Consider the following 20,948-nt stretch of genomic DNA (forward strand, 5'->3'; position numbering starts at 1 on the left):
TGAAAAGAGAACAAGAATTTAAGTGTGTAAAAAGTAAGACTTAAGGAAAGGCAAAAGGTAAAGAGGAAACCAGTTGATTACAGGCTACCTTCTTTTTCTGTAAGGCAAGGATGTAAAAAGGACTTTCTGGCCACCTGAGAGTCTCTCAAACTAGGAACATTTAAGTTTTGGAGAGTGGTCTATAATCACAGCAAAGGAGCAGGGGAGCCTGACACATTGTGAGGCTGGTCCAAGTATCAGCCCCCATTCCTTCCTGTCAGAGCTCTATCCATCCTTTCTAGGAGACCTTACTTTGATAAGGGGTGAGGATGGGGGCTGAGGTCTAGGCCTAGGGCTGCACATGATATGTGGACAATCATGAATGATGATCAAGCAGTACAGCTCCTGGATGAGTGACATGCAAGGATGTAATGCAGCCGTGATACACTCCAACATGTTTAATACATACCGACATTGGATTGCGGGTTATGCTCATAAATCTAACTGCAATGAGTACAGGTTTCTGGATTAGAAAGGACATGAAAAGGAAAGCAGAAGGTTAGAGTACATGTCATTCCCCCTCTAAGAGAATGTTTAGTCTCTGAATGTGATGGATCCATCATCTCTTAGGAGTACCAGCAACAAAGCACAGCTAGGCCAGATGGTCTGCAAAGTGAGTATTGCATTGGAAAGGTGTTTCCCCCTTATAACTGCCTTGTCCTAGTTAGGACTCTTAAAGCAGTGCTCTTGAAAGAAGAGCAGGTCTCAGAAATGGCTTCACTCTTTCAATGCAACTTTTGCTCAGTTTCCATGACATAAATTTGGATGGTGTCCTGGGATCAGCCAACCTTGCCTATTTTGCTGTCACAAGAAAGCACATGCAGATGTCTGTGCATTCAATAAATATGTATTGAGCACTCAGTGAGAGAGGAAATGGATCTAATCCAATACCAACCCAAGCAATGACTGTGAAGCTGTGGAAGAGGGAGTGATGCTTACTGCCTCCCCCCACTAAAGTGCAGTTAGAATGAGGGGTGATGGGGAACAAATTGGATTTACTTATAGTGACATCAAACATATTTGGGAAACTGTGGTTGGTGGGCTTGGCCTGATCGTCATCATTAATAGTCTATTTTGAAGCTGGTTAGACATGCTGAAAAATGGAAGGGTGTGTGAAATCTCCATGCCTCAAAGCTTCAATCTAAGGAAGGGTAGTCAGTTTTTTAGATTCTTAAGACTCTGAGATTTATTAATGGGTAGGAATGAGATTTTTTGTGTCTCGCTGGAGATCCTAGAAGTAGGTATCTACCAAGAAGTAGCACAAAAAGAAAAATTAATCCCAGGATATATGATACTGTACTCAATTGCTGAGGCATCAAAATTGCAAAAGAAACTTCTATTGTCTTAGAAGTTACTTTAAAAAATAAAAACAACAAATATTAAGTCCTTAATGCATAAGAATCTTTGACAGAACTGTTCAAAGTGACATTTCCTGGTATCAGACCCTGGAGGGAAGCACAGGGAACATTTAGGCAAGTTAGTTTTCCAAAAATGAGAAGAGAACAGAGCTGACTTACAGCCTTCACCTTTTTATCTGAAGACTTGTCTTGCCCACTTTATGCAAAGCTAACTCAAGAGAAAAAGTTAAGATGTCTCCAAACCTAAGGCATTTATAGAACTGTTTTGTTGTTGTTGTTTTTTTTTTGGTAGTAGAGGTTATCTTAGAGCTCACTGAGGAGAATTCAGAGAACACCTGTTTCATGTTACAGAGAACCTATAACATATGCAACTATCCCTGAGACTGCAGTGTCTCCTACATCTCACCATTGATCGTCGGATCAGGGACAGCCTGGTCTTGGCCTTGTTCTCAGCAAACTCCAAGCTGTTGATGTCTTTGAGACGGGCCTTATATTTACTCATCTGTTCCACAACAATCAGCTCTACACAGCTAGAAAAAGAAGAGATGAAAGTGTAACTAAAAGCTCGAGGTCAGCCATGTTGGAGTGGAGCAAGACTGGGAGCTAGTTTTTGGTGAGGTACAAGGAGGGGGTTGGAAAGAGCGGTTCTCATAATAGTTCCTACTGAAGAATAAACTCCTATAACTTAAGAGAGTTTAAGGAAGTATAATATAAGAATTCTCCAGCAGTCCCCTGGGAAGGGTCAATGTGAGGATGGGCAATCTGAAACGTCAAGATCATTTGTTGAATTTGTCCTTTTCTTGGGCTTTGGGCCAGATCTGAGTCATGGGGCTGGGAGCAGATTCAGTTTCAGGGAAGCAGAGGGTATATAAAACTCGGTAGGAATGAGGTGTCAGAAAGTTATTTGGAAATTATATGTAATCCCAAGGGACAGTGAAATTTCAAAAATAGGTTTCCTAAAAGTGACTGATACAAAAGAGAGAAAACATGGAGAAATCAGACTGGCTTCTTTCAATTTTGATAAAAGAAAACTTGGATATTCTAATGCTGTTTTATGAAAACATATTAGGCCAGCCCTTGTTTGCATTTTTAAAAGATATTTGGAAAGCTTCAAACATCCACCATCTATTGATGACCTCAAGATTAGAGGCTACTGGCTACAGAAGTGGATAATAAAGTAATTCTTACGTGGTTGTTTTGCTGATATCCTGCACGCTCTGCAGTGGGTCAGTTGTGTCTGGGCAACGGAGAATACAGGGAGCAAACACAATTGCTAAGGCATTAGCAGACATACGGTTGGTGTCTTCCTGCAGTGCAATCCTAAAGAACAAAACATACCATCTAAGAAACTAGAATGAAAAGGGAATGCTAACCAAGGGACCCTGCCCTATCATTTTACTGCATAAAGAAGATGTGGGTATAGAGAGAGAGGAGCAATGGGGACACAGCTTGTTGAAAGAATGCTGGCTGGATCTGGAATGAGGCGGACTTATGGTCGAGTCTTAACTCTGATAGCTGTGCAACCATGGGCAAGCCAGTTAACCACTCTGACAGTTAGTTTCCTCATCAGTAAAATGGGATTAATAATACATGGAGTACTTCCCACATCAGGTTGTTTAGAGGCTCAAATTAGATAATGCATGTAAAGTCCTTTTATAAACCTTACAGTTTTTTATATGAAAGGAATTTATGATTCCTATTATAATTGTTGACAGTAAGGAACTGACTGGTTGAAATCAGTCTAGACCCCCAGACGGACACTTGCACTGGGGATTATTCTTTATTTTGGTCCTTTGTCTTTGGCATGAATAGAATTACAGAATGTTGGAATTAGAAAGCGGCCTTAGAAATCATCTATTTCCACTGCTTTCACTAACAAATAAGGAAACTGAGGCTCAGAGTGGCAAAGTGATTTATCCAGGTCACACATAGCTCATGAGAAGTAGATCCTAGGATGGAATTAAAGTCTATCAGTTCTCATTCCTGTAATCTTTTTTTTTTTTTAAATAAACTGCATTTTACTTTTCTCAATTACATAAGGATAGTTTTCAACATTCATTTTTTAAGATTTTGAGTTCCAAATTTTTCTCCCTCCTTTTCTCTGTTCCCTCCCTCCTGAAGACAGCGATCAATCTAATATGGGTTATACATGTGCAATCATGTACACACATTTCCACGTTACTCATGTTGTGAAAGAAGAAACAGAACAAAAGGAAAAAACAATGAGAAACAAAAGCAAAAAGTGAAAATAGTCTGCTTTGTCCTGCATTCAGACTCCACATTTTCCATCCTGAGTCTTCTGGAATTCTCTTGCATCACTGTAATGATGAAAAGATCGAAGTCTATCAAAGTTGGTCATCCCCTAACGTTGCTGTTACTGTATACAATGTTCTCTTGGCTCTGCTCACCTCACTCAGCATCAGTTCATGGAAGTCCTTTCAGGGCTTTCTGAAATCCACCTGCTCATCATTTCTCATAGCACAATAGTATTTCATAACATTCATATACCACAAGTTGTTTAGCTATTCCCCAACTGATGGGCATTCCCTCAGTTTCTAATTCTTTGCCACCACAAAAAGAACAGCTATAAATATTTTTGTACAAATAGGTCCTTCTTTCCTTCTTTTTACGATCTCTTTGGAATACAGACCTAGAAATGGTAGTGCTGGGTCAAAATGTAGACACAGTTTGATTGTCCTTTGGGCATAGTTTCATATTGCTCTCCAGAACAGTGGATCAATTCACAACTTCACCTTAACTGCATTAGTGTCCTAATTTTCCCATATCTCCTCTAACTGTTAGCATATTCCTTTTCTGTCATATTATCCAATTTGATAGATGTCAGATGGTACCTCAGAGTTGCTTTAATTTGCATTTCTCTAATCAACAGTGATTTAGAACATTTTTTCATATGATTATAGATAGCCTTAATTTCTTCATCTGAAAATGTCCATTCATATCCTTTGGTCATTTATCAATTGGAGAATGACTTGTATTTTGATAAATTTGACTCAGTTCTCTACATATTTGAGAAATGAGGCCTTTATCAGAAACACTGGCCGTAAAAATTGTTTCTCATCTTTCTGCTTTCTTTTTAAACAGTTGCATTTTTTTGTGCAAAAACCTTTTAATTAATGTATTCAAAATTATGCATTTTGCTTTTGGTACTGTTCTCTATCTCGTTTGGCCATAAATTCTTCCCCTCTCCATAGATCTAACAGGTAAACTATCCCTCGCTCTCCTAATTTGCTTATGGTATCACCCTTTATGTGTAAATCATGTATCCATTTTGACCCTATCTTGGTATACAATGTGAGATGTTGGTCTCTGCCTAGTTTCTTCCATGCTACTTTCCAGTTTTCCCAGCAGTTTTTGTCAAACAGTGAGTTCTTATCCCAGAAGCTGAGTCTTTGGGTTTATCAAACAGCTGGTTACTATAGTCATTCACTTACAGTATTTTCTGTATCCAATCTATTCCACTGATCCATCACTGTTTCTTAGCCAGCAACAAATAGTTTTGATGACTGCCACTTTATAATATAGCTTTAGCTCTAGTAGGGCTAGGCCACTGTCCTTTGCATTTCTTTTCGTTAATTCCCTTGATATTCTTGACCTTGTTCTTCCAGATGGATTTTGTTATTATTTTTCCTAGCTCTGTAAAATAATTTTTGGTAGTTTTGATTGGTATGCCACTCCAGTGCTCTTTTGGCTATTTGTTACGTATGGAAAGTTTTATTACACTCCTCCTACTGAGATTCTTAGCATCAACAGATTATTCTACCAAACAAATTCAGAATATACTGCATTTAGGACAATATCCTTATACTACCATGTCTCAAAAAAACCAGGTTAATTGTAATTTAGCTAAGTTATTCTATCACTAGAGAGAACAAAAGATACCTTAAAGCATAGGTATTGGGAGTCTTCTCCCCTAAAATTCTGAAGTATCAGCTCTCTACATTTAAGAAGCATCTAGAAAAACTACTAAATCTCTCTTCTTCCTCCACAGCAATTACCTGACCAAATGGAAGATAAGGCGTTCAAGAGTGTTGAGATGTGTTCGGGAAAGTTGATCAATCACAGAATATACACCATGGATGGTCTCTTTTCTCTCTTGCAGACCTGAAAGAAAAAATTAACCCAACAGGAATGGGTTCAGTATCTGTTACTCTTTATCTCTCTTTTGGACAAATAAAGCTAAGTAGTGGTGGCTCATTCTTCATAATATTGTAGACCAGTTAGAAAAGTTAGTTTTCAACTCCATTACACCTCTAGGAGATTAAAGAGGGGATTTTTAAAAGGCCATAACATGCCTCTAGGGAGTGTCAGAATGCTGCTCCTCATTGTACACAATTTTAACTATAAAACACGGACATAAGATTGTCAGAGGACAGAGGTCCAAAGAAAGTGGGACATTAACAGCTAAGGACAAAGTCAGGAAAAAATAAGACACTCAGATCAGGATGTACTACTCTTTGTGTATGAAATAAACAACAATATCTAAACCACAGATAACTGATGGAAATGTTCCTTTAAATATGTCACTTTATATAAATGTGATCTGGAGAAAGTTCACTGATGGACTTTTCATGTTACCAGAAGATAAATGAAGCAAAAATGTTACATATGAAAATATGCTGCAACTTTGAGAAATACAAATGATACCAAAGTTTACTGAAATAGGGAGGATGTCATAATGATTAAAGTTTAGAAAAACAGGAGAACTGGAGAAAATTTAGCAGTATGTCTTCTGCAATGGTCAAAAGAGAGGGAACTCTGGTCAATACAAAAGTATGTATTGTCTGTGGTAGTTATTTCCCTTTAAGGGGAAGGGGTAACTTAATAAGCTACTACAGCCTGTTGCAGATATTCTACCTCAGATATCCAAGTTTCCTTTTAAAAAATTCTAAATTCATTAAATAACTTTCTGATTACTTATTCAGCGTCCCAAAAATGATGCTATGAGAAAAAAGGCTGTCCTACTCAGTGGATGCAAATATAAACCAACAATAGCAATTTTATTCACAAGCAAATCAATTCTCATCTGGTTAATAAATCAATCTCATTTAAGTTCAGTTATCTAAAATACTAATCACTCTTAGGAGAACTAATCATCAGGAACCTAGATGTGAGAATATACCCTGGCCTGTGTCAGGCTCAGAGTGAAACAGCAACCTAACCTTATCTATTGTATCATACTACAACACACATAGTTCTTAACCAATGATTCACCATCTACATCAATAGAAGCCATACCTTCTACCCATTTAACCAACTTCAATATATTTCTCAAACTAAATCTTTTTTACTTTTGCGAGTAGCTAAGGGACTGTTAACTCACATAAAGTACATGAAACACTGTTATGAATGAAATCTTTAGAATGAAAAAATTAAGCAAGTATAAATAGAATATTATACCTGAAGCCCCATTACAAGGATCCCTTGGGTAGGACTAGACAAAACATGCTTCCAGACAAGGACAAACATCTAAGCTCATTTTCTTTATTCATTTACTTCAACTGTCAAGTCTAATTCCATGTTTGATTAAAATACTTGAGATTAGGGTTAAAAAACTGATTCTGGATATGGTACATCATCATATAACTGGTCTTTTTGATCTTGTGGTCCTGTGTGCTTACCCATAGCTCTCAGAAATTCCTCATAGAGTTCAAAAGTCATGAGAGGATTAGGCAATTCTCGAAGCCACTGTTTGAACACACTGGCAATGACATGAATGTTGTAGTCATCTAGATTCACACTGTCAATCTCTATTGTAAAAGAAAAAGCAAAGTTATCAATTCTTCATATTTCTCATTTTACTAATCAAAAAGTCAATAGCAAATGTGAAATTTAAACTTGTACACAATTTGTAATAATAACTCAAAATTATACAAAATTTCAAAAAATATATCTTGTATACATGACTTTAAGTCTCAAAACAAGTCTAAGATACAGGTATTAAATCAATATTATCATTCTCTAAATGAGGACATGGGAGTTTCAGAGTAGTCACACAGTTAGTGTGTGCAATAACCAGGACTTGACTTCTCTATTTGAGTCTCTATTTCAGCTACTAAGTTGAAGAGCCTTCCTATTTGTATGACTAGATCCTCAATCTTCAAGGATTTCTATGCAGTGGTTTAAGATGATCCCAATTTAAACTCTGGCATTAAAAAAAATTAACATGACTATTTAAATGTAATTTTTCCTCTGGTTGTTTCTTTCCTCTTTGGCTTTTTTTGAAAAGTATCTCTTCTGTCTTACCAGTGTCCAGACCTTGACGAAGTTCCTTGATTTTATTAGTTGAACCAGATTTTCGGTATATACCCTCTGTGTACAATCCATGCATTTCAATGTAGTTTATTAGCTTCTCTACTACTAGTGGAACGGTTCTTTCTTCATTGGTTAATCGGGACAATTCAACTCCAAATTGTCGAGATGAAAGTTCTGGATCATACTAAAAGGAGGAAAGATTTAAAATTAAATTTAAGAACACACACACACACATACTCTATTCCCTGAAAAGTAGCTCTACAAGATTAGAGAGCAATACAAACCATGCATATTCTATGTTTTCCTAAATAAATTCCATGATGTTTTTCTGTCCACCCATCCCAACTTAAATGTTACTTCCTTCAAGAAGCTCTTCCTATTTCCTTAGCTGGCAGCAGTCTTTCTGTTCTCTGAATGCCTTGTAAGTATTGTGTAGCTCACTTAACTACACTTTCACATTCTTCTTTGTATTACAGTTTCATGTATTTTGTGTTTTATCTCCTTCAGACTTCAGGTTCCATAAGAATAGGGATAATATTTTTATTCATTTTGTGTCTCCCATATCACCTAATACAGAGTACTGTGCAGAGCACATTTTCAATCAGTCTTTAATGAATGAATGTTAAAATGGAAGGGCAATGGGAAGCTATATAAATGGGATGCCTTTAATGTACACAGTGCCTGGCACAATACATATAGGTGTGTGTCCTCTCTGTAAATTACTTCACATACCATTTTAAGAAAAATAATAATATCTTGTTTTAATACTGTTTTAATTAAATTGTCACTCTTCACTGGAATGCTGGATAACACTGGCTTAATTTTTCTGGCTGAAATGGAATTACTTTTAATTGTATTGTGCATATATTTGCAGTGTTATGGTTTAGTTCAGAAGGGCTCATCTGAACGACACAAGACGAGCTGTGCAACTACAAAGACTGACTAGGATTTACAAAATTTTAAAAAGTGAGTTTCTTAGGAAAAAATTGGTTAAAGCAATTTAGATAGGAACATTGTTTAAAACTGAAAATCTTTCAAAATTAAACATTTTAAATCTCTAAATCAAGGTTCACTCTATTGGGGAAAAAGTGTGGCTTGCCTACTTCACTAATAGTCTTAAAATGGTTGTAACATATCTATATGTATAACAAATATGACTCAATAAAGATATGCAAGAATCCAATATTATTTTAACTGTTAATATGTTTAATAAACTGACAAACAATGATGCAAGATGATAAGAATATGAATACAAATTGGCAACTTGGAAAATTAAGCAAAGTGAGATTTCCTTTTATCCAAAGACAAATAACATTTGTTTTAAGTTTATAGAACTCATCTTTTTGTAATAATACTACCTAAACTCTGATCAACGCAGTGACCAATTACAATTCTAGAGGGGTCAAGATGAAATATGCTACTCACTCCAGACAGATATGAGGGACTCAGAGTATAGACTGAGGAATATATTTTTAGAACATCACTAATGTGGGTTATTTGTTTTGCTTAGCTATTCATGTTTGTAATAGGTTTTGTTTTTCTTGTTTTCTCAAAGGGGGAAAGAGGAAGTGGAACAGAGAGAATTCAGAACTAAAAATGAAACTGAAATGAAAAAAGACTAGCTAAATCTTTGTTTCTTTTCCTAAAAATTTATATTTGTCTGAACACAGGAGCGAAAAGTGGGGGGGAAGTGATGCTATTAGTAGCTGTAGGAAGTCAGGAAGTCAGGTTCCAGTTTTGAGATATCTGCTGTAGGCAATGAAGTGCTGACACAGACAATTCTATGATGGTGAATTCCACCATCTGGCACATTCCCTTATTTGATTCATATTCCATTTTCTGAATATTCAGACAAATAATGAAGGCAAGGAGTACATCTTGCATAGAACTATGCCCAGAATGGCACTTTAGCATTTTCTTGGAGTGATCCCTAGAAGGGATGATAACTCTCACTACACAAATCTTGGGGAGGGAACAAATGAATCTTTTCTTAATTGATAAGTGAATCATAAGACATGGCTTCCTACCTTTTTCGAGCACCTGACTGTAGTTTTCAAACAGCACTTCTTGTGGCAGGCATACTTGCATACTGAAAAATAATGGCAAGAAGCAGTGTTATGGAAAGCTGCTTATCTCTACAAGTGACAGCTTTCCTTATAACTTTTTTCTGTTAAAATTAGTGATGTCTAAAATGTCACAGAAAACAATCTTTGTACATTTATCTGGTGTAACCTAGTACAAATGCTGTAACAAGAGTTCTTAATTTGAGGTCTACTAAATTTTTAAAAAATATATTTTAATAAGCTATTTCAATAATTGGCTTCATTTCTATCCTAGTGCATCACATTTTATGCATTTAAAGACATTCTGAGAATGGTCCATGAAATAAAAAAGGTTTAGGAATTCCTTATCTAGAAGGTACTTATAGTTTTATGTATTTATTTAAAAAATCTGTTTTACAAATAGCAGAACTAAAGTTAAGTTCTGAACAAGCTTAAAATAAAATTCAGAGTTTCTGGCAAAGATCCTATTATATTATTAAACTTGAGATTCCTTTGGCCTTCCAAATAGCAGATGGAATACACATCAGTCTTGCTGCTGTCATCTGAGAATTAGTGCTTATTTGTCAAACATTTCCCTACTGTTCTTCCATGGTACGTGACATTCCCAATGTTGGAATCATTCCCATGGGGCCTCTGTTGAAAACTATACTTTTTTTGGGGGGAAGGGTTAAACAGGAACTCATTACCATACTAGCATGGATTAGTTTATTACATTGTTTTATAAACCAAAAAGCACATTTCCTAAAGGAAGGCAGGTCAATACTGATTCAAGTGTCTAAGGTCTCTGGGAAAGAAGGTGGAAGGAGGTAGGAAGAAGACAAACTAAAATGTTTTGTCAAGGAGTGGATCATATGGCTATATATCAATGTCTGAACAGGAATGGGATTATAAATTAGATGACTACATTTTTTGGTCTTGAACTGAACAGTAATGTGTCTCTAACTTACAGTGTTGTGTGGGGACCCAGAGTCACACCGCCAGGAGGCGTCAGAGGTGCAACTTGAAACCAGTCATTTCTGATTCCAAGGCTGGCCATACCGCTTCTCTTGTCAACATGCTGTGTACGGAAGACATTTTCAAGGCAAACTCTTGGCCAGGCCGTGAGCTGCTCACAGATTTTGTATTCATAGGCTCTGTCAGCTGATGGTTTTAAGATGGGATGCTAACTAACCAACAAAAACCCAAGGGAGCATGATGGCAGCACATCCACCTGGCACAGCCCTTATGACGATAGGCCTGAGGCCTTCAATTCTAGCCTAGAACAGGGTCAGGTTTCTAATGGTGAAATAACTCAGATGTTAGGGACCGTAAGCTCCTTGACTATTAATGGATAATGACACACACAAAAAATACAGAGATAAGGAGTCTATTTTGGGATACTGTGTTGTCTAATTTTGTCTTTATATCCCCAATACCTAGCATACAGTAAGTTCTTAACAATATTTATTGACTTGATTAAGATAGGCTAAGCATCAGTCAGCTGACTGATACCAGGGATGCCTTCAGAAAGCAGAGGATGTATTAGTAATAAGACAGTTCAGGGACAGAGAGAAGCTTGAAGTGGTTGAAAAATCCCCAGAAAATTACTGCCACTTACATTTGCAAACAGAAGCTCTGTCCATTATCCATATAAGGGAAGAACAGTACTCACAGTAGGTAGGGATACTATACTGGGTGGCTTTAAAGATGTGCCCATTATGTTCTTCCACCTGTGACAAAATGCAACACATCAGTCAAATCCACAACTACCTGGGAGATGGACATCTTCATCTAAGCTTTACCTTCACATCACCTAGGCCACTGGGCCGTCTTTCAGCTGCCAGCCCCAGTGCTCTATCTACTGTGCCATCTGGCTGCCCCCTGCATTTATTTTTATTAATTCAATATGTAAAACTACTAATAACTAGAAAAACTAAAGTGACCATGAGGTTTTTATCTCACATCCATTATATTGGCAATGCTGACAGGAAAGGGAAAATGTCACATGTTGGAAAGGCTGTGGAAAATAACAGAATTAATGCACTTTTAGTGGAGCTGTGAACTGGTTCAGTCACTCTGGAAAGCAATTTGGAACTATAATCTTGAATTTACTAAATTGTGCATATCTTTTGATCCAGCAATACCATTCTAGGCCTATTCCCCAAAGAAAAAAAAGGAAAAGGACCCAAATTTACAAAAATGATTATAATAGTTCTTTTTGTGATGGCAAAGAACTGGAAACTAAGAGCATGCCCATCAACTGAGGAATGGCTGCGCAAATTTTGGCACACAAATGTAATAAAAAATTATTGTACCATAAGAAACAAATGGGTTCTCAGAAAAACCTGGGAAGATTTCTCTTAAGAATGAAGTGAGAAGAGCTGGGAGAACAATTTACACAACTAACAACAACTCTGTACAAACAACTTTGGAAGACTTAAGAACTAAGATTACCACAGCGACCAATTCCAGAGGACTAAAGATGAATTCTACATACCTTCTCACAGAGAGGTAGATTCAGGGTGTAGAGTGAGACATAATTTTTGGACATGACCAGTATGACCAATGTGGAAATATACTTTGCTTGAGTAAGGGAAAGGGAAATACATTTGTTACAGTGACAGATAGGGTAGGGAGCTGAGGGCTCTAAGAGGCAGAGAAAATATATTTGTTAATTGAAATTAAATTTTAATGACATTAAAAAAGAATATCTCAAATAGCCAAACATATTGAGGTAGGCCTAAGAATAAAAATAATTCTTTTTTTTTCTCTTTTTAGGTGATATCTAAAATTAGGAGAATGAAATTTTTCATTACTATGGGCACCCCAAATTGGAAATGCCTCCTTGCTTTGATTTCATAGGACCCTAGATTTGAAGCTGGTCATTTAATCTAACTCCCTCAAATTACCAAAGAGGATAGAGAGATTCAGACAAGTTACATAGCCTCCCCAAAGGCACCGATGTGCAGAGCAGGGATTCACATTCAGGCTCTCTGACTCCACATCTAGGGCCTTTTCCCATTGCACCACAATGACTTGCATATTATAGTTAGTAACATAAGACTTTAAATACTTCAAGGATCTGTGAGTTAATCAATTTGATTATACCTGCCACTTATGCAGAGCATAATCTTCTCCATTCTTTTATAGGTGGTCTTCATGATTTGTTGTGGTTGAAAAAACTGATTTCCTTAGGGTTGCAGAATCATATACCTAATCCAATCCTCAAATTTACAGATGAAGAAACAAGATGCCATAGGGATAAGCCTATCCAATCAAATGCTCCTCAGGTCACAGACCTCAGCTACTCCTCACTTCACTGTCAGGTTTATACTCAAAGCTTTTCCTGTAAGAACTGATATGCTGCTGGCACAGGCTTTGAGAGTCCAGGATCAAGTTCATACTTACCCTTACTAGCTTTGCGTTATGTGAAAATGTTACCAGCATGATATTTTATGCCTTCATCAAAGTCACTGATAAATGTCAGGGATCATGTCCAAGTGCTCGGGCCACTTACCAGAGATATTCTTTGCTTTTGATATGGGCCATTCCTGACTGCTTTGGGGTCATGACGCTCTGTCCTTTGCCCTGTTACTTCTCCTTACTTTTTCCCTTGGCAAACCTCTCTCATGCAGGTGACTCTCAAAAAATGATCTCTAGTCTTAAGCTTTCCCCGTGCTCCAGTGCCTTAGCCTTATCTAATATTATTTCTCTTCATGCTTGTTATACCCCAGGAACACAGAACTACTCACTGTTCTCAGATCTTGCCAGTTCTCCCTCTACCTGCCTTTAATGAGGCCATTCCTGTGCTTGAGACAGACTTCCCTTCTGTATCCAACTGCTTTCAAGGCCCTCATCAGTTAAGCACCACCTTTAAAAAGTCTTTCTTCTATCCTCAAGCTTTTCAACTAACATTTGTTTCACTGTAATTTAAAACTTGGCTCTCCTCTGAAGATGTATCCCCTGAAACTCATTATTTCACAGAAACTGCTGGAAAAACTGGAAAACAGGATGGCAGAAACTAGGTATAAACCAACACGTCATATCATATACCAAGAGATAGGGTCAAAATGGGCACATGATTTACACATAAAGGGTGATATACCATAAGCAAATTAAGAGAGCACAGAATAGTTTATGGATGAGGGGAAGAATATAGGACCAAAGAAAATATAGAGAGCATTACAAGATATAAAATAGATAATTTTGATTATATACAATTGAAAAGTTTTTACACAAACAAAATCAATGCAATCAAAATTCTATGGAAAGCAGAAAGATGGGAAATAATTTTTGCAACAAATATCTCAGGCCTCATCTCTCAAATATATAGAGAGCTGAGTAAAATTTATAGGAAAACAAGTCACTCCCCAATTGATAAATGGCAGTTTTAAGATGAAGAAATCAAAGCTACCTAAAGTCATATGAAAAAATGCTCTAAACCACTAATGATTAGAGAAATGCAAATTAAAACAACTCTGAAATACCATGTCACACCTATCAAAGTGGCTAATATGACAAAAAAGTAAAATGTTGGAGGGAATGTGGGAAGACTGGGACACTAATGCACTGTCAATAGAGTTGTAAACTGATCTAATCATTCTGGAGAGCAATTTGGAACTAGACACAAAGGGCTATAAAACTATGTACTCTGAATAAGCAATACCACTGCTAGGGCTATATCTCAAAGACAAAAAAAAAAATGGAAAAGGACCTATTTGCAGAAAAACATTTATAACAGCTCTTTTTGTGGTGGCTAAGAATTGGAAATCAAAGAGATGCCCATCATTTGGGAAATGGCTAAATAAGACATGGTATATGATTGTAATGGAAGAAATGACAAGCAGGATGATTTCTGATAAACCTGGAATAACTACATGAACCGATGCATAGTGAAGTGAATAGAACCAGGAGAATGTTGTACACAGTAACGGTAATATTGTTTGACGAAAAACTGTGAATGACTTGGCTATTCTCAGCAATACAACGATCCAAGACAACCCCAGAGGACTAATGATGAAACATACTATCCACATCCAGAGAAAGAACTGATACTGTTTAAATACAAAATAGTATGCTATTTTTCACTTTCTTTTTCTCTCCTTTTGTTCAAGTCTTTTTATACAAAATGACTAATATGGAAATGTTCTGACTGTACATGTATAACCTATATTGATTGCTTACTGTCTCAGGGATGGGGGAAGGGAGGGATGGAGGGACAGAATTTGGAACTCAAAATTTTAAATAAAAATGCTTAAAAATTGAAAGCCAAAAGATACATTCCTTGTAACTTTCTTCACTCAAAGTCACTTCTCTCGTTATTTTCTCTGTGCCAACTCACAGAGCTAGGAGTGGGCATACTCTTTACTCCTCACTAATATTTCCTAATAATCATTCCACCATCTCTTTTTGTATGACATTCTTCTCATTTTTGTTGCTGTCATCTATAGGACTTCAGATATTCTCTCCAATTGTTAAAAATACTTTAGTACATGTCTCAAGGTCTACTTCTATACTCTCCCTGTGATAATCTTCAAGGACTTTAATACTTATGTTCATAAGCCCTCTTAACAACATGATCACCTATTTCCTTAGCCTCCTCCACTCTAACAATTCGTTCTATCCATATGCCAATACAGCTGGCCCTTAAAAATCATCTGTCAAAACTGCATCATGTCCAAAATTTAGAAATTTGAAATTCTATTCTTCAAACACAAATTGCACTCATGCAAACTCTTATTTTTTTCTAGATTCGGATCTTCAGTCTCCTTCTAGTCTATCCCTCCAACTCTGGATTTCCTTGCCTCCATACCTAATTGTGGTCCCATGATGTCCCACTTTAATGTCCCACCAGCTCTAATACTTCAATAGATCTGATCCATGCGCAGGAATTCATTGTATCCATGGCAAACTATACTATATGACACCTATTCGTGTTGTCCCATAAATATATCCTGGCACATGCTAAGGGTTTTTTTTTGCATTCTCTTCACTGAGTTTTTGTGAAACTCTTGCTTTTCTTCCTATTTGTATGACTCCTTTTCCATTTCCTTTGCTGCATCATCATTCACAAGCCACGCCGCAATAGTGGGTGCACCACTCTTCTTGGCCATCTTTTCACTCCACACTTCTTTTGGGGATCTTGTTAAGACCTATAGGCTCAATGACCATCAACATCCTGAGACTTCCAGATCTATAAATCTTCCCCTAGACTCCCTCCCAAACTTCAGTCTTATATCACTAAATGTCATTTAGCATTTTTAACTCAAAGTTCCAAGGGCATCTTAAGCTAAATGTATTCAAAACTGAACTCAATATCTATGTCTCAAAATACCTCTTCTGAACATCTCTATCATCTGTCAAGAAAACCACCACTCTTCTAATTACCCAGGTCCACATCTCACTCTCTGTTATCCAATCACCTGTCAAGTCTTGTTGATTCTGTCTTTATACTACCTCATATACATCCCCTTCTCTCTATTCACATGGCCTCAAAGTTTACCTCTCACCTAGACTGTAATGACTAACTTCCTAATTTCTCCTCCTGCTTCCTCACTCCAATCCATCTTCCACATAGCTGTGAAAGTACTTTTCTTAAAGCATACAGCCATGTCTTCTCCTTATTTCATAAACTTCAGTAATCCTCTATTACCTCCAGGATCAAACACAATTCTAGTATTTAATGCTATTTATAACCTGTCTCTACCCTATTTTTCTTAGATTATTACATACCTCTTTCCTCCATAACTTCCACAATCCAACCAAATGATCCTTTTCTTCAAACGTGATAGTCCATCTCTCATCTCTGGCTCTTTGCACTGGCTACCAACCAGGTCTATAATGCATTTCCCTCCCCACAACCACCTTCTGGAATTTCTGGCTTCCTTCAAATGTCACCACAAGCATAGTCTGCTGCCTGAGTCCTTTCTTAGTCTCTCCTAGTTTCTAGTGACATTCTCCCTAACCGAAGGTTGTATACCCAGTACATAATCCAGGGTCTGGCACATAGCAGATGCCACATTACTCTGGTTAATACATGTTTAAAAACCTGCCTCTGAGTCACATTTATATTCAGAAATGATCCTGCTTCAAATGGAGAACTCATTAAAATTCATCATACTCAATAATGAATCAGTTTCTTCATAATTTACTTGAAATGATTCCTAATAAAATGGTAAGATAAAAAAAGTGAATTTTTCGAAATCTGTTAGTGAAGATATGTTTACACAAAAAATAACTTAAAATGCTGAATTTTAAAAACGTCTGTGGAATACTTTGGGTGATAATTTGAGCATACTACACAGTTCAGGAATCCTAACAGCCCTACTTGGGCTTCAATAAAACTTGCTTTTGTGTTGAGTCAGAAATTTAGACAGAACTCATATTCTGTTACAAATACGTACTACCAGCTCTTTGACAACATTTTGCAGTGCTAACGATAGGTAGGCAAAATACCAGGTTGGAATTCATACCTATTCAACTCTTCAACCAAGTGATAACAAACATCCTATTCAGGACACAGAAGGGTCTTTGGAAGGAAGAAAAGTTTATTGTGACATACAAAGTTCCTCTTCCCTCTACCCATAAAAAATGTACAACTCTATTAATTTACATAAATTACTTTTCAGGGTGAAGACACAATCCCTCTGTTTCCATAGTTCAGAAAATATAACATTACTTGTTTACCAAACCATTGGTAAAGATGAAGCTAATGTATTCATGCTGTCTTTGAAAATCATTAGTCCTCTAGATTAGAAGCATGAATATGCTTTGCCAATATTTGTCTTAAGTAGTCTATTGACTGTTATTTAAAGTTTAGAATAGGTTTTTCATGAGTCTTTTCTAATCTTGTGTTTCAAAAGAATATAATCCTTTTATCTGAATTTGGGATGTTGTTTTAATAAATAAATTTATGGAATTTTAGATTTTTGCTATGTAAAATGTTAGAAGTCAGTGAAGTATTTACTAACCACTGGCATACATTTCACTTAATACAACTGGAATACTCTTACTCATGAAATTTGCTCGTCAAGTACCTCAGGATTTAAAAAAAAAACCCAGCACACAAACAACAACCCATCTGAATCTGTAATTTTATTGGAGGTAGAGAGTTCTTTGTGAGGAAACACTCTACCAATGAACATCAGGAACGTTTTTAGGAACAATATTAGCTTAAGTGACGTGCCAATTTGTGTTAGAGGTGGGACTTAAACTCCCACATTAGCTCTCTATCCCTTCTTCATATGGGAAAGGCAAAGCCATCACAATATGAAAACATTCACTATGAATTTACCACTTAGAAAATGTGTCCCTTTCAATCCACTGCAAGAACTTGGTCAATATTGTTTGCCATTTATGAATAGGTACCTCAAAATAGAATGATATAAACATCAAAGGATTTTAAAAAGTTCCTTGGGAAAACTAATGAAGCCCTCTAGTTTTTTTGTTTTGCTTCATACAACTCTATGATTGGGCTATCAAAGGGCATGGTGAAGAATGTTGTCTTGAGCTATCATACAGCTTGCAGGAAAATCATGTCAAAAATTAACATGATACATTCTTTGTTTATTCAAATAATCACCAGATTTGCAATTAAACATACAAGATGAACTTATTTTCATAATTTTTAGTTTGAATTTTCAAGACAAAGTCTCAATGAAATTTCTTCCCTCACTAGTTACTACACTAATTACTATGAAATATTATTTCCCTTTATCTGGCCTTTTTATTGGCATCACTTATTTTTGGGCAAGGAAGACATCCTGCAATTGAAATTCTACAGTTAGAAACGAACTTCTTCAAACTTCAGGCATTATCCATATATTATACACAGCTTTTATAAAGCTTGTCATTTCATTACTGGTGATATATGTACAATTCTGGTCTTGTTTACATAACTGAACTAAAGATAGCTTCTATCATGTACTCCCACATCTATGGATATAAATAGTTAATTCCAAGTTACTAAAATATTCATTATCTAATAAACATGTGAGCTGAAATATAATGGCATATCAAATCTTAAAAAACTAAATTTGTAAAGTATCATTCACTATACATTAGAATATATAGATGGTAACTTACAAAATCAATTTCTTTTTTCCTTCTTTTCTTTCTTTCTGTTTTTGGCACCTAAAAAAAAAAAATAAACTAATGACACAACAAAAAGGTAACAATTTTTCTTTGCAAACTCCTGGATTTACATGTGGTATCCATATTAAGATAAGATTCTAATCAGACAACTTTAAAAACCACTATTATTCTTGAGTCTGGTTAAAAAAGTGCTCATAAAAGTCAAAGATTAGACTTAGTAGTATATGGCTTACTTTTCTTCACAAAACTTTAATTCTGTCCAGAAAGAATGTGTAAATGGATAATAAATAGGATCATAGTTCTAGAGCAGGAAGGGATCACCTTAGAAGCCACCAAATCCAGTGCCCTCATTTTACAGAAGATGAGGCCTAGGGAAGTAAAGTGGTCATACAGACTACTGTCACACAGGGAATAAATGAGAAAAATGGAATTATAAGCTAGGTCCTGATTCCAGAGCCAGTTCTCTTTCTACTGTATGATACTGCATATGACAATAGGTCTACAATTCTACAATACTTACATGGTTTTCATTTATAACAAACAACATCTCTCCTTTATAAACAAGTTATTATTCCCGAAGAAGAGCACAACTGAGAAGACCAACCTAAATCTCCCTAGTATCTGTATCAAAAACTGAAATCTCTAAATAACATGTTTATCAAGTGAAGAATTTTCTGTACCAGTTAGTTATGCCTCAAGCTATGTATGGACTTTAATCTCAATCTAAAAAAAGATCTTTCAGAGAATCATTTACTTATAATTTACAGTCCAACTACTTCCAAAAAGGTTTGGAAACAACTTAATAAGCTAAGTTAGTCTGATTAAAAATAAAAATGAACAACTAAAAGGAACAGAAGAATAGCTATTATCAAATAGTATAGGTGATTTAATTTGCACAGAGGCAGTGAATTTAGCACTGAGTTTCTGGACAAAAGTTAAAACTTTTGCTGGGCTATGTAGGCCTCACCATCTGTGTGTATTACATGCTTCCTCCCCTCTGCCCAAAGCCTACAAATTCATCTAAAAAGAAATTTTTTACTCGTGTTGAAGATTTTTCACCTAGGTTTTTATATATGAGACAATGGGTAATGGAATAGGCATTATCTTCAAATACAGTTTTGGAAAAGACACAGAAATACTGTTCAAATGAAATTTTCTAATATTGACTGGCCATAACTTTTTTTTTCTATTTTTAAAAATTTTTTAAAATTTATTTTTAACACAGTTTATAACAGATAAAAAATAGGGAACACTTCACGAATTTGCGTGTCATCCTTGCGCAGGAGCCACGCTAATCTTCTCTGTATCATTCCAATTTTTAGTATATGTGCTGCCTAAGCAAGCATGGGCTTAACTTTTTTTAACTCACTGAAAGCATGACTTTGGGAAGCTGAAATAATATGTTCTAGAGATTGCTTTTTAATGACATATTTGAATACAGGTAAAGAATTTACAGAAAGGCACAACAACAAATATCAAGTGCTTTTGAATAATTCTGACAAGTAGTCAACAAGTTAATTCATGGTTCAGTTCTCTACTTTTCAAATATATCATATTTACCTTTGTTGCAATGCAATCCAAAAGCTTGAATTCAGTCACATACTCATCCAGGAAGACTTTAAAAGTGTTAACCCAAACTTTGACTGGGGATTCACTCCAGTCTCGCTGCTCAAGTCTCATGGTCTTCTCTAAAATTTGTTCAAACAGGGCATACAGGTCTTTGTACCGAATGCTTTTCCCTTCATCCATCTATTATAGAAACAGGAAGAGTCAAAGACAATTTTATGAAATAAAATTTTTAAAATTTATTTAATTTTTCTGCAGTTATACATAAAAATAACTTCTAATATTTGTTTTAAAAATTTAAGTTCCACATTCTCATTCCCTCCGTGCCCACTCCCCTCATTAAGAAGCAATTTGATATAGTTTATATATGTGTAGTCATGCAAATCATATTTCCATATCAGTCATGCTGTAAAAGATGTTTTGATCTGTATTCAGACACCATCAGCTTTTTCTCTGGGGATGGATAGCATTTTTCATCATAAGTTCTTTAGAGTTGTCTTGGATCACTGTATTGCTGACAATAACTAAATCATTCATAGTTTTTCATCTTACAATATTATAGTTACTGTATACAATG

General features: G+C 36.0%; 1 protein-coding gene and 1 non-coding gene across 13 annotated transcripts in view; both read right to left on the reverse strand.

Annotated features, from left to right (window-relative positions):
• Positions 1-20,948, reverse strand: part of MYO9A (myosin IXA) — a 342,794-nt gene that overhangs the window by 16,207 nt on the left and 305,639 nt on the right. For all 12 annotated transcript variants that reach the window (XM_072627891.1, XM_072627917.1, XM_072627911.1 and 9 more), the window contains 9 exons: positions 20,366-20,554; positions 18,797-18,844; positions 11,331-11,442; positions 9,698-9,759; positions 7,662-7,854; positions 7,037-7,165; positions 5,414-5,519; positions 2,586-2,717; positions 1,804-1,927 (listed from right to left, as the gene is read on the reverse strand). In XM_072627891.1, the coding sequence (XP_072483992.1) occupies positions 1,804-1,927; positions 2,586-2,717; positions 5,414-5,519; positions 7,037-7,165; positions 7,662-7,854; positions 9,698-9,759; positions 11,331-11,442; positions 18,797-18,844; positions 20,366-20,554 (1,095 nt within the window). The remainder of the gene's footprint in view (positions 1-1,803; positions 1,928-2,585; positions 2,718-5,413; positions 5,520-7,036; positions 7,166-7,661; positions 7,855-9,697; positions 9,760-11,330; positions 11,443-18,796; positions 18,845-20,365; positions 20,555-20,948) is intronic.
• Positions 20,044-20,147, reverse strand: LOC140521741 (U6 spliceosomal RNA). The gene has a single exon (XR_011973043.1). It is a non-coding gene; the product is annotated as a U6 spliceosomal RNA (small nuclear RNA).

The sequence above is a fragment of the Notamacropus eugenii genome, chromosome 1 (genome assembly GCF_028372415.1).
Source record: "Notamacropus eugenii isolate mMacEug1 chromosome 1, mMacEug1.pri_v2, whole genome shotgun sequence".
NCBI classification, from domain to species: domain Eukaryota; kingdom Metazoa; phylum Chordata; class Mammalia; order Diprotodontia; family Macropodidae; genus Notamacropus; species Notamacropus eugenii.